This window comes from Zalophus californianus, chromosome 16, assembly GCF_009762305.2.
Source record: "Zalophus californianus isolate mZalCal1 chromosome 16, mZalCal1.pri.v2, whole genome shotgun sequence".
In the NCBI taxonomy this organism is placed as follows: domain Eukaryota; kingdom Metazoa; phylum Chordata; class Mammalia; order Carnivora; family Otariidae; genus Zalophus; species Zalophus californianus.
Genome location: NC_045610.1, coordinates 46,599,637 through 46,618,772, shown reverse-complemented (window position 1 = coordinate 46,618,772; position 19,136 = coordinate 46,599,637). Strand labels below are relative to the sequence as shown.

The following is a 19,136-nucleotide window of genomic DNA, read 5'->3' as shown; positions in this document are numbered from 1 at the left end:
AGTAACAGGCTCTTCCTCACCCCCGCTTCCATGCATTTCAACTTCACTGTCTAGGACTGGGGTCCCAGAGCAGCTGAAGCGAACAAGCCCTCACTTGGGCCTTGGCAAAAAGAAAACAAGACTTCACTGAACCGCCCACAATGTCAGTCTCAGGCAGGATTCTGCCTGGCCAGGAGGGAAAGCATGTGCCCACTTGAAGCATCACCCCAGACTGGGATTCTGGGATCCACTCCATTCTGCGAGACGCTCCAGGGTCCAGCATACTGTTTCTCAGAGGCCCGGCAAAGTGGGGAGGGCTGAGCCTGAGCAGACTCGCTCCTGGGCTCAGGCTTGTCAATCATCTCAGCCTCCCCAGCTAAGACCCAAGGCTGCCGCCACAGACAGAACCCAAGCTCAGACCTGAGGGGGCCTTCTTTGGCTGTTGGGTGGAAGGAAACTCAGGAAATGTGGATGCTTTGGGGGCACAATGGTGTCTGCCTTTGGAATGACATGCCTTGTGTGATGAGACCCAGAAGGCAGAACCCATCCAAAAAACTGTTCAGAGTGGGATGGAAGAGACAATCCACGGCCACAGATGTATCTGCAGATCCATGAGGCCCCACAGGAGACTTCCCCCAACAGCGGTCACACTGGGAAGATCTGGGGACAGAGGACTTGGTGAGGGGCCAGGCCTGCAGGGGGCCACGGGTAGGCTAGGCTTGCCCAAAGGGGGGGGGCCCTCCTTCCTTCGCAAAGCAGCCTCTGAGAAGACCTAGAATTGGTGCCTGCCGCAGACTCCCTCCTAGAACTGAGGTGCTCTAGATGCGGGGCGCCAATGTTGTAAACCTTTGCTCCTGACCCCTTAGGAGAGGAGGAGAGAAAGCAGTGGCTGGTGGTGGCCCTGAGTCAATCTTTGGATACTTTAATGGTCTCTCTCTGTTAGTTCTTTACTTTCTGTGAGTCTGTGGATTTTTTCTGGGTTTGACGTATTTTCCTTGTTTAAAAAAAAAACAAAAAACACTCCCTCTTCGCCGTTCCCATGGTTACTGGACTACCAGAGTAGCCCTTCCAACTGACACTGATAAACATCCTCTGCCACCTATGGGCATGCTCCTTAGGGCCAGGCCAGGTCTCCAGCCTTATGACAACCCTGCAAGGGGTCGGAGTTTATTCGCGATTTGCACTCAGAGACCGAGCTGCTTGCCCAAAGCCACACACCAGGGAGGGTCACGGTCCCCAAAGCAGTGCTGTGCCCATTGCCCCAACCTCTTCCATAGGCCCCAAGAGCCATCTCTGTGAATCAGAAATGGGAGCAAGACATTCCCTGGCTTAAAAACCTGCAGAGGCTCCCCACGGCCTACCTGGCCCCACCCAAACTGGACCCAGCAGCCAAGACCCTCTGGGGACTGGCTGTGACCTGCCTTTCTGAACTGCTCTCCTCCGCACGCCCTCTAAGCCAGCGCATCTCGGCTGCACCTGCACATGCATGGGGTGAGGATCTTATGAAGTGCAGGTGAGGGGGCGGGGGCTGAGATTCTGCATTTATAACCAGGTCCCAGGGGATGCTATGCTGCTCCTCAGAAAACCACACTTTCAGGGATTAGAGTCTAGACTCCGACCAGACCGCAATGCTCACCAAACTGAAAGCCGCTGTATACTTCCATGCCTCTATGCCTTTGCACATGCCCTTCCCTCTGCCAGGAATGCCCTTCCCTCATACCTCTTCATGACTTCTTAAACTTACAGTAAACTTCAAAGGCCCAAATCAAATGTCACTTCCACGAAACCCTTCTTAACTCCCAGGGACTTATGCAATTTCTTCTCTAGGTATTTCTTCTTCTTTACCATTGATTACACATATTTTTATAATGGCTCAGGACTCATGCTATTCTAATTGTGTGTTGAGATGTCTGTCACCCTCCAGCAGAGTGTGACTACTGCGAGGACAGTGCGAATTGCCAGCATTTAACACAGTTCTCGATGAACGTTCTCGGGAAGAATTAATGGAGCATTCCACTTGTCCCTCAGCACAGAGAGGGTCAGAGTCTGCGGATCAGACAGCCCTCGAGCTGCGGCCCCGGGACCCCTCCCAGCCCCCGCGCCAGGCCCTGGGCTCCGCTCACCCGGAGGCGGGCGCTCGGCCGTGGCGTTGGGCTTCTTCTTGCACACATAGGGCAGTGCGATGCTGCAGTCGCGGTTCTGCCAGCCGCCAGAGGACTCCGTGCGGATCACCCCGCAGTTCTCCTCGCTCGGGTTGTCCGGCTGATCTGTGGGGAGGGCAGGGCGCCAGCACCCCAGGATAGAGGAACTCACACCCCGGCCCCTGGGCGCCCCTCGGAGCCTCCTGCTACCGGGTGGGGTGGGGGGCTCGCTGCCTCTCCTCCAACCCCCAGCCCACGTGGTGTGGAAGCCTCCACCCAGCCCCGGTACGGGCCCGATGCCTCCCTGGCCAGGCCTGAAATCCCACCCGCTCCCCGAGCCCTGCGCTCCGAGGAGAGGGCATGAAGTTCTAGGGGGGCCCAGTCCAGGAGCCGGAGGCGGGGGGGGGCCCTGCCCCACCCCCCCCCACACCGCCTGGAGCAGGGCACCAGGAGAGGAATAAAGAAGGCCTTTGCAGCCCCCAGGCCGCCCTGCGCCCCGAACCCCACGCCTCACCGCTCTCCCAGTTGAGGTACTTCAGGGGCGAGTTGTCGGACCACTGCCAGCCTCCACTGGTGTCCAGGTCGTTAAGGCCAATCCACAGTGTGGAGCTGTAGCCAGTGAGAAGCCCTGACGGCAGGACAGGCGTGGTGAGGAAGGGATCGCCCCACCCTCACCCCTCTTTGTGCCCCCCACCAGTGGCCTCCCTGCCCCACCAGCAGAAAGGGCTCGGGGCCCTCCGAATATGGGGAGCGGGTCTCAGGTTCCTGCCCCGACCCCCACCCCAGTGTGCCCCTGGGGGTCAGGCCCAGCACCCCTCCCCCACAGTGCCTTGCTATCTCACCGTTGATGTAGGTCTGCTCGTGGATCTCAGTGATGCTCAGCAGGTCTGCCCCCTGCTGCTCGCAACTGGCCCAGGCCTCTCTCCACGACAGTGTGGACTGGAAGTTAAACTGGTAGCAGCTGTCAGTCAGCTGGTCCTTGTCCCAGAAGGTCTCACAGTCATTACCTGCCACCATAACAACAGTCCCTCAAGAAGTGCAGAGCCCCCCCCCCACATGCTGCTCCGGGGTACGAGGAGGGGCATCTTATCACCCCAGTCCCGAAAGTTCTTCCACTGGGGCCCTGAGGCCCCTGCCGGTCAGCCTCCCGCCGGGCGCCGCCCTGGCCCACCCGGTCCACCCCGCTCTCACTCTTGATTGGGCAGAAGCCCCAGCGTTCGTCCTTGCCGTAGTCCTGGGTGGTGGCACACCACAGGTGCCCGTCCTCACGGCCCGTGCTGGTGCAGCTGTGGAACCACTGGTTGTCATACTTGAAGGGGATGGTGCATGGCTTCCCGTGGGAGTTCCCCTGGATGGTGTAGACCTCTGCGGGAAGGGAGCCGGTCCCTTGGCGTCTGGACCCCAGAGGCTGCCCGCCTCCCTCCGCCCTCAGGGAAAATCCCCTGTCCCAGGGAGCCAGGGATGGGGCCCCCATGCTAAAGCCAAAGTGGTGCCTAAGGCTTTAAAGTCTCCCTCTGCCATTAGGTCAGCGCAGGAGCCTGGGAGAGGACCCGCCGCGCATCCCATAGGGCTTGGAAGGGGTTCCCCGTAAAGCCTGTCCAAAAATCCAGCTGCCCCTCCCCCCAAGTTCCATCTCAGAACTCAGGATGTCTTCCAGGAAAAGGACCCCCAGGACGGAGCTGTCCACCACGAAAAGCCCCGCACTGGGTGACTCGGATCCCTGGTCACCCCTGCAAAATGGGGATGAAGACACCTATGGGAGTTACTCTGGGGTCTACCCTGGAGCACGGGCCTGGAAGGGGATTCTCATTTAATTTTACATTATACACTTTTGTACTGTTTGAGGTCTTTACAAGCACGTAGTCATTTTGTAGTGTCTTAAAAATAAATGCTTGGAAGTTAATTTTCTTAATTATTCCCACATGCTTCCCACTGCCATTAAAGATAGGGCTGCCGAAGGTCAGCAGAGGCCAAAGGCCCCGTCACTCCTGCATCTGTCTCTCTGTGGGGCTCCAGGCCTCCCAACACCAGGGGGCCCCACCCCTTCCCCGCAAACAGCCTCTCACCATAGTAGGGCCTCGCACACAGATCCTCATCGCTGCCGTAGATGCGCCACTGGCCACTGCGGGTCTGGTCGCCGCGCTCAGGGCCGCCAGCCTTGGATGTGTTGCCAGTGCGACCCCCCAGGAGCTGGGACAGCTGGTCACCCAGCGTGCGACAGTGCCAGCGAAGATTCAGTGCCTCCCGGTCACATTCGTACAGGCCCAGGGAGGCTGTGGTGTTGGTGCCCGGCCAGCCTGTACCCAGGCACTGCATGGTGCCCAGGCTGAAGAGCCGGTTTCGGGAGACCCACTTCCAGCGCTGGGCGGGGAGACTGGCGTTGCAGGCTGGGGAGACTCTGACTTGCCCACCCTGGGCCTCCAGGCAGCCCTGCAGTCCGTGGCTGAAGATGAGGAAGACGTTGGGCTCTGGAAGGGAAGGCGGGACATGAAGCCATCACAAGGGCTCTCTGGGCTGGTGGCTCCTGATGGCCGGTGCCACCTTCAGACGCTGCCCCTGAGCCTGGCGCTGGGTTGTGAGCCCTCTCTCATATGGTAAATCACTCAGTCCTCACCCCCAACACTCTGGGGTGGAGGGGAGAGGCAGTGCCACCCTCCTGTGCCCAGATGAGGCAGAGCCTGCATGGCCAGCCTCAGCTCTAGCACCACGCTCAACCTAGAGGCAGGACTCAGCCCTCCGTCCCACCTGCAAAAGCAAACCCAACTCCACATGGCAGGCTGCGTACTGTATGCTTTTCCAAAGGTCTTATGAGGAGCAGTGGAGATACTAACATCACACGGCACGTTGCAACTTTATCCCAATCTCCGTGACATAGAGTGGTTTTCACACCGAAGTTCCTCTCTGGCCTGCCATAATTTGTCTTGTTCTTCTCGTTTGCCCCTCAGCTCCCCTGGCTCCTTCTTTTCCTGACTTCTAGAATCTTCCCAACACACCCCTCCCCATATCCAACCGTTCACGCCTCCCATAACCATGTCACACCTTACTTTGTAAGCAGCATTTAGCTCTATACAGGGCATCCCCCAATCCTGCATCGTCTCACTGTGCAGACACTCCAGGGAAGGCAGGGGAATCCAACCTGCACCCAAGCACGCTGACTTCACAAATTAAGAAATCAAGACGTAAATGTATGGAAAGTAGATAGTGGTTGCCTGGGGCTGGGCTGGGGGTGATGGGAATGGGACTGCTAAGGGGTACAAGGTTTCTTTTGGGGTGATGAAAACGTTCTAAAGTTAGACTGTCGTGACAGCTGCCAAATTCTGTGAATAGAGTAAAACCCAATTAATTGCACATTTTAAATGGATGAGTTCTTTGATATGTGAATTATATCTCAGTAAAGCTGGGAGAGAGGAGGGAGGGAGGGGAAGGAAGGAAGGAGAGAAGGAAAAAAGGAAGGGAGGGAGGGTAGGAAGTATAAAAAAGGGAAACATGGTTCGTTTAGAGAAGTGACCTGCTCAGTGTCATGTAGCCAGGAAGCAAACCCAGGCCTGACACCCACATTTCAGCACCTTCTACTTGTTCCCAGGCTGCCACTGTAGTACACAACACACACACAGCACGTCCCTTTGCATCCATTAGCCACTAGCCCCTCAGGATAATTTCCATGTCTTGAAGGCATGAGTCTGACTGCCAGGGCTCAAACCCCAGCTCGTGACTTGGGCAAGTTGCATTACCTCTCTCTGACTCAGTTTCCTCATCAGACTACTGTGAAGATTAAATGAGAGACAACATGTCAAGTGTTTGGGACAGGGTCTGGCACACAGTAAGAGCACTGTAAATTACTATTGTTGCCATGACGATGATTACTCTTCCATGTTACATGCAGAGAAATTGACTAAGGGTAGTGAAATGATCTGACCAGTCCCGAGGCTAGTCAGAGATGGAGCTGAAATTCGGCCCCGGTCTTCTGAGTCCAAACCTCAAGCTCCTTCTGCTCCACCATGGCCTTATCATCCCTCTTTAATCCATTCTCCGTGGCCAGCCAGGACGATTTTTAAAAGATGTAAATAAGTTCCCCCCAAAATTATTTTTCTTTTTCTTTTTATATATATATATTTTTAAAGATTTAATTATTTATTTGAAAGAGAGAGAGAGCATGAGTGGGGGTGGAGGGGAAGGCAGAGAGAGGGAGAAGCAGACTCCCCACTGAGCAGGGAACCTGATGCGGGGCTTGATCCCAGGATCCCGGGACTATGACCAGAGCCGAAGGCAGCCACCTAACTGATTGAGCCACCCAGGTGCTCCAAAGTACCAAAAATTTATAAAAATGATATTGGAGTGTTGAAAGTCGTAAAGGAAACAGTGATGAATTCAGTGACATAATAATCTTTTTCATGGCAAAAAAAATACCATAAACAAAGCCAGAATTCCAATGACAAAAACATATATAACTTATTGGTGGTAAATATCTTATTCCCTAATATAAGTTTCCCATAAGTCTCCCTCCTGCTTAAAGCCCTTCAAAGGCAATTCATCACTCTTCAAATAAAATTCAAACTTCTTACCATGAGCCACAGATCCTATATGGTGTGGTCCTGCCTACCAGTCTGATCTTGGATCACACTCTTTCCCCTTGCTCAAGTCACATTGCCCTCCTTGCCCTTCCTTGAACAGGATTGGTACTTCCTTCTTTTCTTTAAGATTTTTTTTTAAAGTAATCTCTACACCCAATGTGGGGCTCCAACTCACAACCCCAAATCCAAGAGTCACAAGCACCCCAGGCTTGGTACTTTCTTGCCTCAAGGCCCTTGCACGTTTTCCTCTGCCCGGTATTTCACTTTTCAAAAAAAGTCACATCTTCATTTTTTTTTTTTTAAGATTGATTGATTGATTTTAAAGAGAGAGCACACATGCGAGTGCTCGAGCAGGGGGAGGGGCAGAGGGAGAGGGAGAGAATCCTCAAGCTTACTCCCCACTGAGTGCGAAGCCCAACACGGAGCTCTATCCTAGGACCCTTAGATCATGACCTGAGCCAAAATCAAGAGCTGAATGCTTAACTGACTGAGCCATCCAGGCGCTCCAAAAGTCCCATCTTTAAAGAGGCCCTTCTGACATCATCTAAAATAGCCACCCAGTTACCCTCTATCATATTGTTGGATTGTTGTTCTCTTCACAATATTTATTATTATCTGATTTTTTTTCAACATCTGGGGTATCTGTGTTTGTCTGATTATTTTTTTCTTGATTATGGGTCAATTTTTCCAGCTGCCTGCATGTCTAGTAATTTTTATTACATACTGGACATTATGAATAATGTTATAAAGAGTGTGGATTTTTTTTTTTATTGTATACAGGATATTGTGGATGACATGTTACAGGAAGTCTGGATTTTTTTTTTACCTTCCTACAAAGAATGTTGAGTTTTGTTCTGGCAGGCAGTTAAATTACTGGTGGATCATCTTGATCCTGTAGAGGCTTGGTTTTAGGCTTTACTAGGGTGGGGTTGTTTTGGTTTGCCTTTAGTCTTAGGGTGCGGCTGTTAGCCTCGGGTTTAATCATAAGGTGAGATGCTTCTGGAGTTTCAAAGGAAAAACTTAGGCAATGATCAAGCCCCTCTAACTTGGTGAAACGTGAATTCCAGACTCCGTTCCCTCAGCACCAGGCAGCATCTGAAACCTCTGCCTCTCTTCTGTTTTCTTGGTGGGTTTCTTAATGCCTCACCCCGCCCAGGCACAGTTTATTAGTCGCCAGGGATTTGAGAATTGGTAAGAGAACACTGTTATGGCTCCTTCCTTGGCAAGATTTTCCCTCTTGATTTTCAGCTTTTCTGGTAGCCCTAAACAGTGACCAGTAGAACAACCACTTTCTGTTTGAGGTCCTCAAATGGGGCAGTGCTCTCAGGGGGAGTCACTGCTTAAATGAACCCCTCACCCCATCTGCTTCTTTGCTTTTGGAGACGGTTTCCTCCCCAGCATCTGGCTGTTTTTAATTGCCCTCAAACTCTGGTGTTTTATATTATATCCTTTGTCTGTAGGTCCCCTTGGCCAGAGAGTTAGACTGGTGCAAGCTACCCTGCAATTTCCAGAAGCAGAACTCATTATCTGACATGCTTCTATTTTGTGTGTCTCTCCTCTAGTTCATAAGCTCCCAAGGACTCTCTGTCTTTCCCACTACTGTATCCAAAGCACCTACAATTCTGCCTGACACACAGTAGTGCTTCATAAATACTGGATGAACACATGAATGAATGAACGAATGAATGAATGAATCTCCTGCCTAGGTAATAATCACAACCAATTCGTCAATCTTTCTCTTCCCTGTCCCAGCTGCCAAATTAATTTTCCTAAAACAGAGTCCCCACAGCTCCTGTCACCTAGTGCTTAAAACACCACGGTAAGGAGGCTGGTGGGGCAGGGACATTGGTCTGCTGTATTCTTCAACGCCAGCATGGGGTCCTCTCTGCCCCCTCCCCTCAACCTCCTCCTTCCTTTCCAGCCACCCTCTAGAGCCATAAACTGGCCCCAGGACTTGATCCAGGCCTGCCTAAGCCTCCTCTAAGGACTGGGTACTTGATTCTCAGAAACTCCCTTCCAGTGAGGACAGTCAGTGGTAACAGAAAGTAGCCCTCGACAGGGGGTAGGGAAAGGGCCTGGGACCGGAAAAGGGAGAAAACAGTCCTTGCTTTTATAGATGTTTCTCAGAGATGGGACTGGACAGTGCAGCCCCAACACATCACAGGAGCCCACAGCAGCCCAGGGGGTAGAACCCTCGCCACCCACCCCGCAACCAGAAAACCCACACATGGGCTGAAACAGTCCAACCAGGTTGCACAGCCGTAATAAGCAGCAAATGAAGGGTCTGAAAGAGGTCCATGGCAGTCAGAAGAGACAGTCCCAGGACCAGGCCACCTGCCCCTCACTTGACAGATAAGGAAACTGAGGCCCAGAGAGGGGAAGAGATTAGGACGCCCAGCTGCAGTACTGTTCAAGGCCTGTTTCTTCCTCTGTCACATGAATCATGGCTGCAAGTCCCCTCCTTCCTCTGATGTCCTAGGTTCTGGGTTCAAATGCACAGATCTTCCTGGGGTGCCTGCTATGTGTGTGGCACGTCCCAGGCAATGCTGGGGCCATGAGGAAACACACGGCACTGTCCTAGTTAGAGAAGAACAGTGGGTTCAGACACCGCAGGACATGAGGCAAACAAGCTCTTAAAACCCAGGTGTCTGGGGGCGTAGGAGGGAGGTGAGCCTTCTGGGGGTGGGGAGACTCTCTGAAGACAGTGAGGGTCTGGAGGAGGCAGGGGTGGAGAATGCAAGTCGAAGAACTGCCTTGGCAGCAAATGAGAAAAGAGCAAGGAATTTGGGAGCTCAGGGGAGGAGTGCAGGAGAGCTGCAAAGCAAAGGGGAGGCTGAGGGGGAGTCTCAGAGGTGGATCCCGGGGACTCTGCCAAGCTGTGGGCCGGGGGGCTCTTGGGAGAGCATTTTCCACCCAAAGTCTAGAGGTGTGCCTGGGCCCTCGCGGAAAGGAGCCTCTTTCTCCAGGGCACGATGCAGGAAGAGATCAAGCCCAGCCTTGGCCGAGGTGGAAATGCTAAGGGAGAAATGGAAGGACACAAATGCGTTTTGAGAACAGACTGTCTTCTTCGCGTCCCTGTGCTCAGCCAGCAGACATGAAGCAGCAGAGGGAGCTCAGGGGACAGAGGCCTGGTGCCCCCGTCCTGGGAAGGACCCCTCCAGTCTTACCCACCCCGTAGCCTCACTCCACATGCCTGGGGAGCGTCGGGTGTTGCTGCAGGGAGTGGAAATGCCCCTCACTAGGGATGTGGTATGTCCCTCATCAAGGACAAAGATGACCTGCATTTTGTTGGCAACCACACCATGTCCAGCACAGTGCTGTGCACCAGGTTGTGTGGCTCCTTAGGTACTCGTTCAATAAATGAATAAATAAATGAACGAAACCAGGCAGGTGACTGTGCATTGAGCACACCCATCAATTCATTCATTCAACAACTGTGTGTTGAGAATTTCACAGGTACCAGGCAGGGTGCCAGGCACTGAGAGTACAGTGGTGAGCAACAGAGAACAACCCATCACCATATGGTCTGGTAGGCACCGGGCTCCCCATGGAAGATCTGGGGATCGTAAGAGAATCCTTGAACCTCACTGAACTGCCCCCTTAGTCTCTGGCCTTTGTTTCTGTCGGCCCAACAAACGTCCTATCGCTTCTTCTTATTATTTATAATTTCCTTGCACTGTGCTCTGGCTACGTGAGCGGGCGTGAAGTCTCACTCCTGGCCAGTAAGAGTGTCCACCCCCCAGGCACAGTGATTGGGCATATAACTCAAACAGGGCTGATGGGAGGCCTCTCCTGGAATGTGTGGTCTTCTCTCTCTGCGGAGATCGTGAAACTGGGGCTGCCAATGGCCATGTTTCCTGCCACGAGGAAAAGACCTTCCTGCTACAGACAAGAATGGAGACACTCCAGAAAGAGACACAGCTGAGCAATGGAAGGGTGAGGAAGTGGGTCGTCCTGTGCAGAACACTCAGTCCCAGACCCTGAGTTCCTGTGGCTCTTCCTCCAGCCTGTGAATCACACTCAGGCTCATCTGCAGCCATATTCCCCTGTTGTGCTGAGCTTGTCTGCACTGGGGTTCTGTCCTTGGAACCGCAAGAATCCTGACCAACACACAACCCTATGTCTTGGAGCCAGAGACTTTCTCCCAGCCTCCTTAACTCCCCGGAGGCTGTCCCTCCAGGATTCCCTCTGACCCTCAGACCAGCAAATGAGCCTCCCGTGCTTATCAGAGGAGGCCTTGGAGGCCACACCTCCACCCCATCCTCCTGATCACCCTTCTGGCTGCTCCCCTGGAGGCTCTCACTCATGCAGATGACACGCATTTCTGAAGCACCGTACTTGGTCCTACGGGGGAATTAAACAATCCGGCCTCTGGCCTCCTGACATTTGCAATGAGGCTGGAGGGGCAGAACTCTCGAAGCCAATCCCATGACAAAGTTACAAGCAACACGTCAGCAAGTGTGCAGAACTGCCAGGTCCAATTCATAGTGCGTGGCTAGGGGGGAAGGTGTCAGACAGAAAAGATTTTCCAGGTAACTGACATCTAACAGGAATCATTCTGCTGCAACGTTCGTGCTTCCTTGCTTCTCAGACATCCGGGTTATCACCCTGGACATCTATGCCTGTGCTCAGAGGCAACTGGGTTTTAAAAGCTATGTGCCCTACGCTGAGTAGCTAACGTCTCCTCCCTCCTTGTTGACCGTCACTGTGGCCTCTTTTCCTTTCCCATCTGCTGTAAGGTACACGCAATGCTTTGGTGGAGTCCTGAGGCTGAGTGCAGAGGCTCAGAACTGTCTGTCTCTGGGGAGCAAACCTCTCAACTGTCCCAGCGGCTTCCGGGACTCCGTCCAGCAGCGAAGGCAGCCAGAGGTCTGACCTCGGATAAGACGGCTGCTCTCCATTACAAGTGAAAGACATCGTGCCGAAGGAAACAGAGGGGAAGTTAATTCTAGCAGCATGCCTGGCACTCAGCAGACTCAATAAAATCTGCTGAATGGGAGGCATATCGAGCAAAAGCCGGAGAGGCACCAGCCAGAACAAGAACAAAGAAGGATGTGCCAAGGTGGGGGGAATGGCAGGAGCAGAGACTGGGGGACCCAGCGACCAGCCTGGCTCCGCTCCTAGGGACCAACACTGGGGACTGACCACATTTGGTCCTCCAGGGCATGGCAGGGTGAGCGCCATTGCTGAGCCTCTCTGCAGCCGGCCCCCCTCCTCAGGCCTCCTCAGGCCATGCAGAGGCAAAGGGTCATCCCAGGGAGAGCTAGGGGCCGCAAGGCCCCAGCCAAGAGCAGCAGCTGTTTTCAATAAGCTGTTTGGCCCTGAGGCCAGGCCTGGAAATGTCCCTGAGTCAGCAGAAGCTGCCAGCCCCGCCCTGTTGAAGGGCCAACCCTGGGGACCCAGCACCCCACCCTGCCCCACCTTCTGCTGGAGGCTCCGCCCATGTCCAGGCGCACACTGGACCTGGGTGGGGTGGTGGGGTGGTGGGGTGGTGGGGTGGCGGGGGCGGGGGGGGGGTAGCGGGTCATCCCTTCCATAGAGCGCAGGGCAGTTACATGATATGGAGGCTCGATGCCCTGTCCAACTTTGCAATATCCCCACCCAAATGCTGGGCTCTTGTGGCCTTCTGAGTACCCTCCACCCTCCAAGCTTTTCATACTCTCCTCCCTCCTCCCAACTGCCCCTGCATTCCAGCCAGGCCAAACTGCCGGCTCTCCATTGCTTAAAGTGCATGTGACTCCACTGGGCTCATACAGCCCCATGTGCTACTGTCACACGTGAGTGCCCTGTGTCTCTCCCTCGCTCCCTTCCCCCTCGCTCCCTCCAGCCATGGTGAGCTCCCTCTATCACTTATTTCTAGAGATGCTCTTCTTCCCCCTTGCAAAATGTGACAGGCTCCGTTTCAGGAAGACGTTAAAGCAAATTCTGAACAGGGACTGGGTTAAGAGGTGGGCTTGTCACCTTCACCTAATAAACGCAAAAGAGAGGCGATGTGAAGGGGGTGGTGGGGAACGGGATTATACATAAATTCGGAAAGACAATTTTCACCCTCCCCGCAACTCTGCCGGGTCCCCTGGGTCCCCAAGGTCGTGCCGACTGACTATGGCTGGCCCCTGGGGCTCTCTGAGAACGCAAACACTCACCAGCCCTGCCCTCCCCCCTGGCGATTAAGTGGTGTTTAATCTCACCCTCTGCTGGCTTTTGTCTCCTCAAACTAAAGCATCACAGTCTTTGCGGCCTGTCCTCTCCCCGGCCCCATCTTGCAGAATGAAACGGGGGTGCTGCCGGGCCCAGACAGAAGCGATCTCGCCTCCAAGCTCGGGTCAGACCGTCCGCTCCCAGGCAGTTCCTCTGCCCTTTCCCCAGCTCTCCTCCTCACCCGAGCATCACAGGGGCGGACGACCCCTTCCTCCTCACCCCACCCGCAGGACCTGAGACGCAGGGAGCCGCCGGCCCTCGGAGTTCTAGGTGTGCGCTGTCGTGCCCCCCCCGCCTCGGTGCACCCCCTTTCTCGGCCACGCGCCCCCCTCCTCGGTGCGCCCTCGTCCTCGGCCGCGCGCCCCCCTCTGTGCGCCCCCTTTTCTCGGCCACGCGCCCCCCTCCTCGATGTGCCCCCGTCCTCGGCCGCGCGCCCCCCTCCTCGGTGCGCCCCCCGTCCTCGGCCAGGCGCCCCCCTCCTCGGTGCGGCCCCTCGGTGCGCCCCCCAACCTCGGGCACGCGCCTCCCTCCTCGGTGAGCCCCCTTCCGCGGCCACGCGGCCCCCTCCTCGGCCGCTCGCCCCCCTCTGTGCGCCCCCGTCCTCGGCCACGCGCCCCCCCTCGGTGCGCCCCCCAACCCCGGGCACGCGTCCCCCTCCTCGGTGCGCCCCCTTCCTCGATGCGCCCCCCTTCTTGGCCGCGCCCCCCTCCTCGGTGTGCCCCCGTCCTCGGCCGCGCGCTTCCTCCGCGAGGTGTCGCCCCCTCGCCGGCGCCCCCTCTCGGCAGCGCTCCCCGGAGTGTTCCCGCGCGGGGCCTCCCTCCCCAATCCCGGCGGCGAGGTCAGCCGGCTTCCCGCCCCCGTCCGCGAACAGCGGGTCTGCGCGGCCCGCAGCCCCCGGCGCCGTCTGCTAGCCCGAAGCCAAAATAAACAGCCCAAAGCCACTTCCTTCCCCAGGGGGCCGCTTTCACCACGGCGGCGGCGCGGGTCGCGGCAGGAAGTGGCTTTCTGGGCCAGCACCATCCAACCCCATTGACCCGCCCGCCAAGGGCCGAATTCCGGAGTCGGGACCGGAGCCCGGCTGAGGAATCACCTGCGCAGCAAAGCGCACCCTTCCGGGCCTGCTGGGGCACCACCCTTGTTTTATTTATCTGTAGGAGGAAGTGAGGAACAGATAAGTTCGTAAAGTCTCTGACAGCAGAGCCCTCTGGGGCCCCAGCCACAGCGCCAGGTTGGGTACTCCATACCTGGTTGACTGAGGATGAAGGAATGAATGAGAGAGAGAATGAATTTATTAGGAAACACTCGGGCAAATTTGGGGAGAACAATATTTTTTTAAATTTAGTTTGGGGGTGCCTGGGTAGCTCAGTCGGCTGAGCCTCTCTTTATTTCAGCTCAAGTCATGATCTCAGGGTGGTGAGATGCAGCCCCACATCTGGCTCCCGGCTCAGCAGCGAGTTTGCTCCTCCCAGCCCCCACACTCACGCGCTATCTCTGTCTCAAATAAATAATCTTTAAAATTTAGTTCTGACAAAGTGGCTGCAGAGGTGTGTGGGGGTGGGGGGAGTAACCTAAAGCTCAAATATTAGAAGCCCCCATGCTCACTGCAGAATCAACAGAAGAATTTCCTTTGGGCCTTTCTGTGTTTTCCAATTTTCCACACTGAAATAATTTTTTAAAAATGTAGACACCTACTCACAAAATAGAAACGTGTAGAGAATTATACTGAATGTAATGGTTTGTTTGCTTGAAATTGAGGTTTCAAATATAAACATTCACTAGAAACATTTTAACAATTTCCAGATAAGAGTTTTTCAAAAAACACTTGAAAAACAGGGTAGGGATTCCCACCCCACTGCACAAGAGGTCCTTATTGGCCTCTCCACATCCTGGGCATTTGCCTGGCATGGTCTGGACTCACAATAAATGTTTGTCAAATGACAAATGAGGGGCGCCTGGGTGGCTCAGTCTTTAAGCGTCTGCCTTTGGCTCAGGTCATGATCCCAGGGTCCTGGGATCAAGTGGCATCAGGCTTCCTGCCCAGCGGGAAGCCTGCTTCTCCCTCTCCCACTTCCCCTGCTTGTGTTCCCTCTCTCGCTCTCTGTCAAATAAATCAATAAAATCTTTTTAAAAAAATGACAAAATGAATGTGAACTGAGGGATCTTAGAATTCATCTTGTCAATCCTTTAGCATAGTAAAATCAAACATAAACCCAAGACCAGACTTGAAAATTCCCTGTGCAGACAAAATTGGTTTAGTCATACAAGTAAAGCTTAATTTAGCTTACTTTGACACACTAGCGAAGCTACCTTGAACTGGGGTCAATACTTAACTTATGCCTCTGGAAATCGTAAGCAAAACTTAAACGGATCCCCAAAATTGATAGGGAGGCAACCACGAGCCAAGTCCCTTTTGTTTAAGAAAATTCTAACATTTTAAGTAGTCACTGTGAAGAATAATCAGTCACCGCCTCCACACTATCCAAGCTGCTTTATAACAATATACCTCGGAGCGTCATTCCATGTTTTGGTTTGAGTTCTCCTGATTTACGATCTGTCTGTGTGGGGTGTGCACAAGAAACTTTTACTAATTATACTTCAGTGATTCGTTGGCTTTACTTCTGTTTTCTGAACCTATGACAAGAATGTGGAAGCAGAAACATGGAAAGATTTGCTGACTTGTCCAAGGATCCTCATGCGACTGGAACCATGACCTTTTCATTGGAACTAAAACTTGTTAAGGTCCTAAACGGCACAATGCCAGTATTTGCTTACATAGGATGACCGTGTAATTTATTGTCGAAGATTGAGAATGAAAGGGGGAGTTCGTCATAATAACACCAGTGCAACAAGCTTGAACCAGACCAGTCTTGGGCAAACTAAGACATAAGGTCACCTTGCACTTACAGAAAGAGACATAGATCATGATGTGTAAAAGTATCAAAGTGTCAAAGGTAACGTTTTGCTAGGTACCAGGTGCAGGGTTCCAAGCCCTTCTCGTTAATCCTCATAGCGACCCTGAGAAGTAGGTTTAAAATTCCCATCTCCACTTGCCAGACGAGGAAAACGAGGTATTAAATGTGAGATCAGACATCCTGATAACACAGTTTTGGTAAGGGACAGAGCTCAGATGGGAGCCCAAATGCAGAGCCCAGATGCAGCGCTCAGCGCCAAACAACTATTCCAGGTGCTTTAAATTGATAACCCACAGGTGGGTTATATCTGGCCTTCACAGTGTGTGAAAGAAAAGTGAGCCAACCCTTAAAACTCAAGAGATGTCACATAAAAATCTGGATTTCCAGCTTCTCCTGAAAACCCTGGGAGGCCTGACAACACTGAGCCAGTGTGCCCACAGGCAGCCAGTCCCCGCGGGTGGGTGGAGCTGCCCGCCTGGGAGGGGGCTCGCTAGCTTGCCACAGTCCCCACCCATCCCTCTTGCAAACGCCCCCAGCCCCCATCCCAACACTGAGGTGGGATGAGAGTGGCCATATATTATTGTGCTTGTACAACTGTTTTCATCAGAGAGGAGAAACATTCTTCAGAATCCTGGTCTCTATTAAGAATGACCAGAGGGGGCGCCTGGGTGGCTCAGTCGTTAAGCGTCTGCCTTCGGCTCAGGTCATGATCCCAGGGTCCTGGGATCCAGCCCCGCATCGGGCTCCCTGCTCAGCGGGAAGCCTGCTTCTCCCTTTCCTACTCCCCCTGCTTGTGCTCTCTCTCTCTCGCTGTGTCTCTGTCAAATAAATAAATGAAATCTTTAAAAAGAAAAAAAAAAAAAGAATGACCAGAGAGCTGTGCCTAGTTCAGAACCAAAAATAAAAAGGGGGGAGGGTCATCTTAAATGAGGCTCCACATCAAGCACGCTGTCCCTGTGACAGTCCTTTCAGGAGACATTTCTGAAGCGTAGCACAACATGACTCTGAGAAATCATGACACGTTTCATAACAAGCTTTTGCTCTACTCACTGGCAATTTCCTGACCTTCTGACGTGGCAACATCCAGGGATGACTTGTTTGGTTCTAAAAGCAAAGCATGGCACTCGTTAAAGTTAACTGAATTTAGAATCTTTTTTGCTTGGGAACCTTCAGGATCTCCCTAAAACTATATGCCAAAGAGTAAGCACTTGCTGACTTCTGCAGTGACAGGCCAATAGGACCTACTCACACTTTTTTTTTTTTTGAAGATTTTATTTATTTATTTGACAGAGAGAGACACAGCGAGAGAAGGAACACAAGCAGGGGGAGTGGGAGAGGGAGAAGCAGGCTTCCCACGCGGAGTGGGGAGCCTGATGCGGGGCTCGATCCTATATGACCTGAGCCGAAGGCAGACGCTTAACGACTGAGCCACCTAGGCGCCCCTTACTCACACCTTCTAAGCGCAGAGGCGCCGCAGTGGAAGGGTTGGGAGGGGGGCTCTGGCCTCTGCACCCATCCAGCTTCAAGTCCCTGTGCGGGCCCTGGGGCTGGCTGCCTCACTTCTGTGGGCCTTGCTTTGGCGGGGGACACGAATGAAACCCCTCTCCTGGGTTTCTGGGAGGATTAAGCAAGAAAATGCTTGAAGATGCTCTGTATCTGGTAAGCACTCAGTAACGGAAGGTCGTCATTATTTTTTTTGATATTTAAGCAAGAGCTTCAGCCCTGACTGGGGCTGTGAGCTCAAGAATCTGTTTGTTTCACAGCAGAGAGCCTGGGAACTGGGCTTAGCAGACACTGCTATCTGGATGAGAGGAAACGATAAGAGGAAGTAAGGCCAAGGACTCGAGTGTTTGAGCTGGGCTTCAACAGAATTAAAAGAAAAATAAATTCACAGTCCAGATGTGGAATCCTCCCCCACCCCCCCCCCCGTTCCCATGGGTACCCTGGCAACCACCACTTGCTTCTGGCCTCTGAACTTTTGGACCTCACCCCAGGTATGCCTGGAAGGGAGCAGTAGGTAGACAAGGCTGTGCAGAGTGTGCCAGGGCAAAGTGGGGGGTCTCTGGGAGAGCTGGGGCAGCTTGGGGTGCGCTCTGCTCCCCGCCGCCTTCCGCCTCTGCAGAAATAAACTCCAAGGGCAGCTGTAAAGGGAAAATGAGGTCACAAAACAGGCAGCTGGAAGGGAGAGTGTGGAAGGAGGTGGGGTAGCACCCACGCCACCTGGCCTGGCAGATGCTGAGACAGGAGGACAGGGTCTGCGTGGGACCCTCTCTGGGGTTCCGGCAGTCGTGCAGCTATGTGGCCCCCTTACCTACAAGAAGGAGAGAAGGACAGGAAATCTCAGACTTAGCCTGGGAGTTCAGGTTCTCATTCTGCCAGTACAATCTAAATGACCTTGGGGGACCCTGTTTTCTTACCTGTAAACTGAATTATAAAACACCCTCCCTGCCTCTTCACAGACTCCTGGGGAGATCTCCGGTGTGAGGTCAACAGAATACTGACATGATTCTTTCAGGGTCTGTCTCCCCTTTTAACCAGTTCCTTGAGAACGGGAGCTGTGTCTGATCTATGTGTCTCCCCGGTGCGGGGCATCCAACAGGTGTTCCATACGTGTCTGTTGAATTCAGCTGGACCAGGGGAGGGGAAAGCAAGCTGCACTATGTCATATGGGTAAGGGTTTAACTCCTCTAAATTATACCCTCTTTGAAAACAGATCTACAGGGCGCCTGGGTGGCTCAGTCGGTTTGAGCATCTGCCTTCGGCTCAGGTCATGATCTCAGGGTCCTGGGACTGAGCCCCACATCGGGCTCCCTGCTCAGCGGGGAGTCTGCCTCTCCCTCTGCCCCTCGCCCTGCTTGTGCTTGCTTGCTCTCTGTCAAATAAATAGATAAAATCTTAAAAAAAAAAACACAGATCTATATATGGACAATGAACAGAAGGGAATAAAGGAAACACACAATTATTTGTTGCGTCAGGAGGTTGGAATTATGTGTAACTTTTGATTATATTATTATAATGTTTCTAGGGCAAATAAAACTGAGGGAAGGGAGACACAGGGGATCTGAAGACCTCTGAAGAAACCAAATCTTTGTTTTTCCTACAGAACCCAATTCAGTGCTCAATGTTTGTGAATTTAACTTGCTTTGCCCGGGGACAGACACAAAGGGTCACATACACAACACCCCACTACCACCACCACCATTTGAGACATCACCCAGACCCACAATAACACACTAGACCTGACCTACAAAGGAATGTCTGTGCCGGGCACCTCAAATTACTTCTCTTCCCCCACCCATTCACTCCCTTTTCCTGATTTCTTTCATACATTTTTT

At 53.3% G+C, this 19,136-nt stretch overlaps 1 protein-coding gene across 6 annotated transcripts in view; it reads right to left on the bottom strand.

The window, feature by feature from the left end:
- Positions 1 to 19,136, bottom strand: part of MRC2 (mannose receptor C type 2) — a 55,200-nt gene that overhangs the window by 18,790 nt on the left and 17,274 nt on the right. For 4 of the 6 annotated variants that reach the window (XM_027567509.2, XM_027567510.2, XM_027567512.2 and 1 more), the window contains 5 exons: positions 4,187 to 4,588; positions 3,312 to 3,485; positions 2,963 to 3,127; positions 2,635 to 2,748; positions 2,103 to 2,246 (listed from right to left, as the gene is read on the bottom strand). In XM_027567509.2, coding sequence (XP_027423310.1) covers positions 2,103 to 2,246; positions 2,635 to 2,748; positions 2,963 to 3,127; positions 3,312 to 3,485; positions 4,187 to 4,588 — 999 coding nt within the window. Of the gene's footprint in view, positions 1 to 2,102; positions 2,247 to 2,634; positions 2,749 to 2,962; positions 3,128 to 3,311; positions 3,486 to 4,186; positions 4,589 to 4,951; positions 5,111 to 12,879; positions 13,085 to 19,136 lie in introns of those variants that run through there. The other 2 variants (XM_027567513.2, XM_027567514.2) reach the window with 2 other exon arrangements.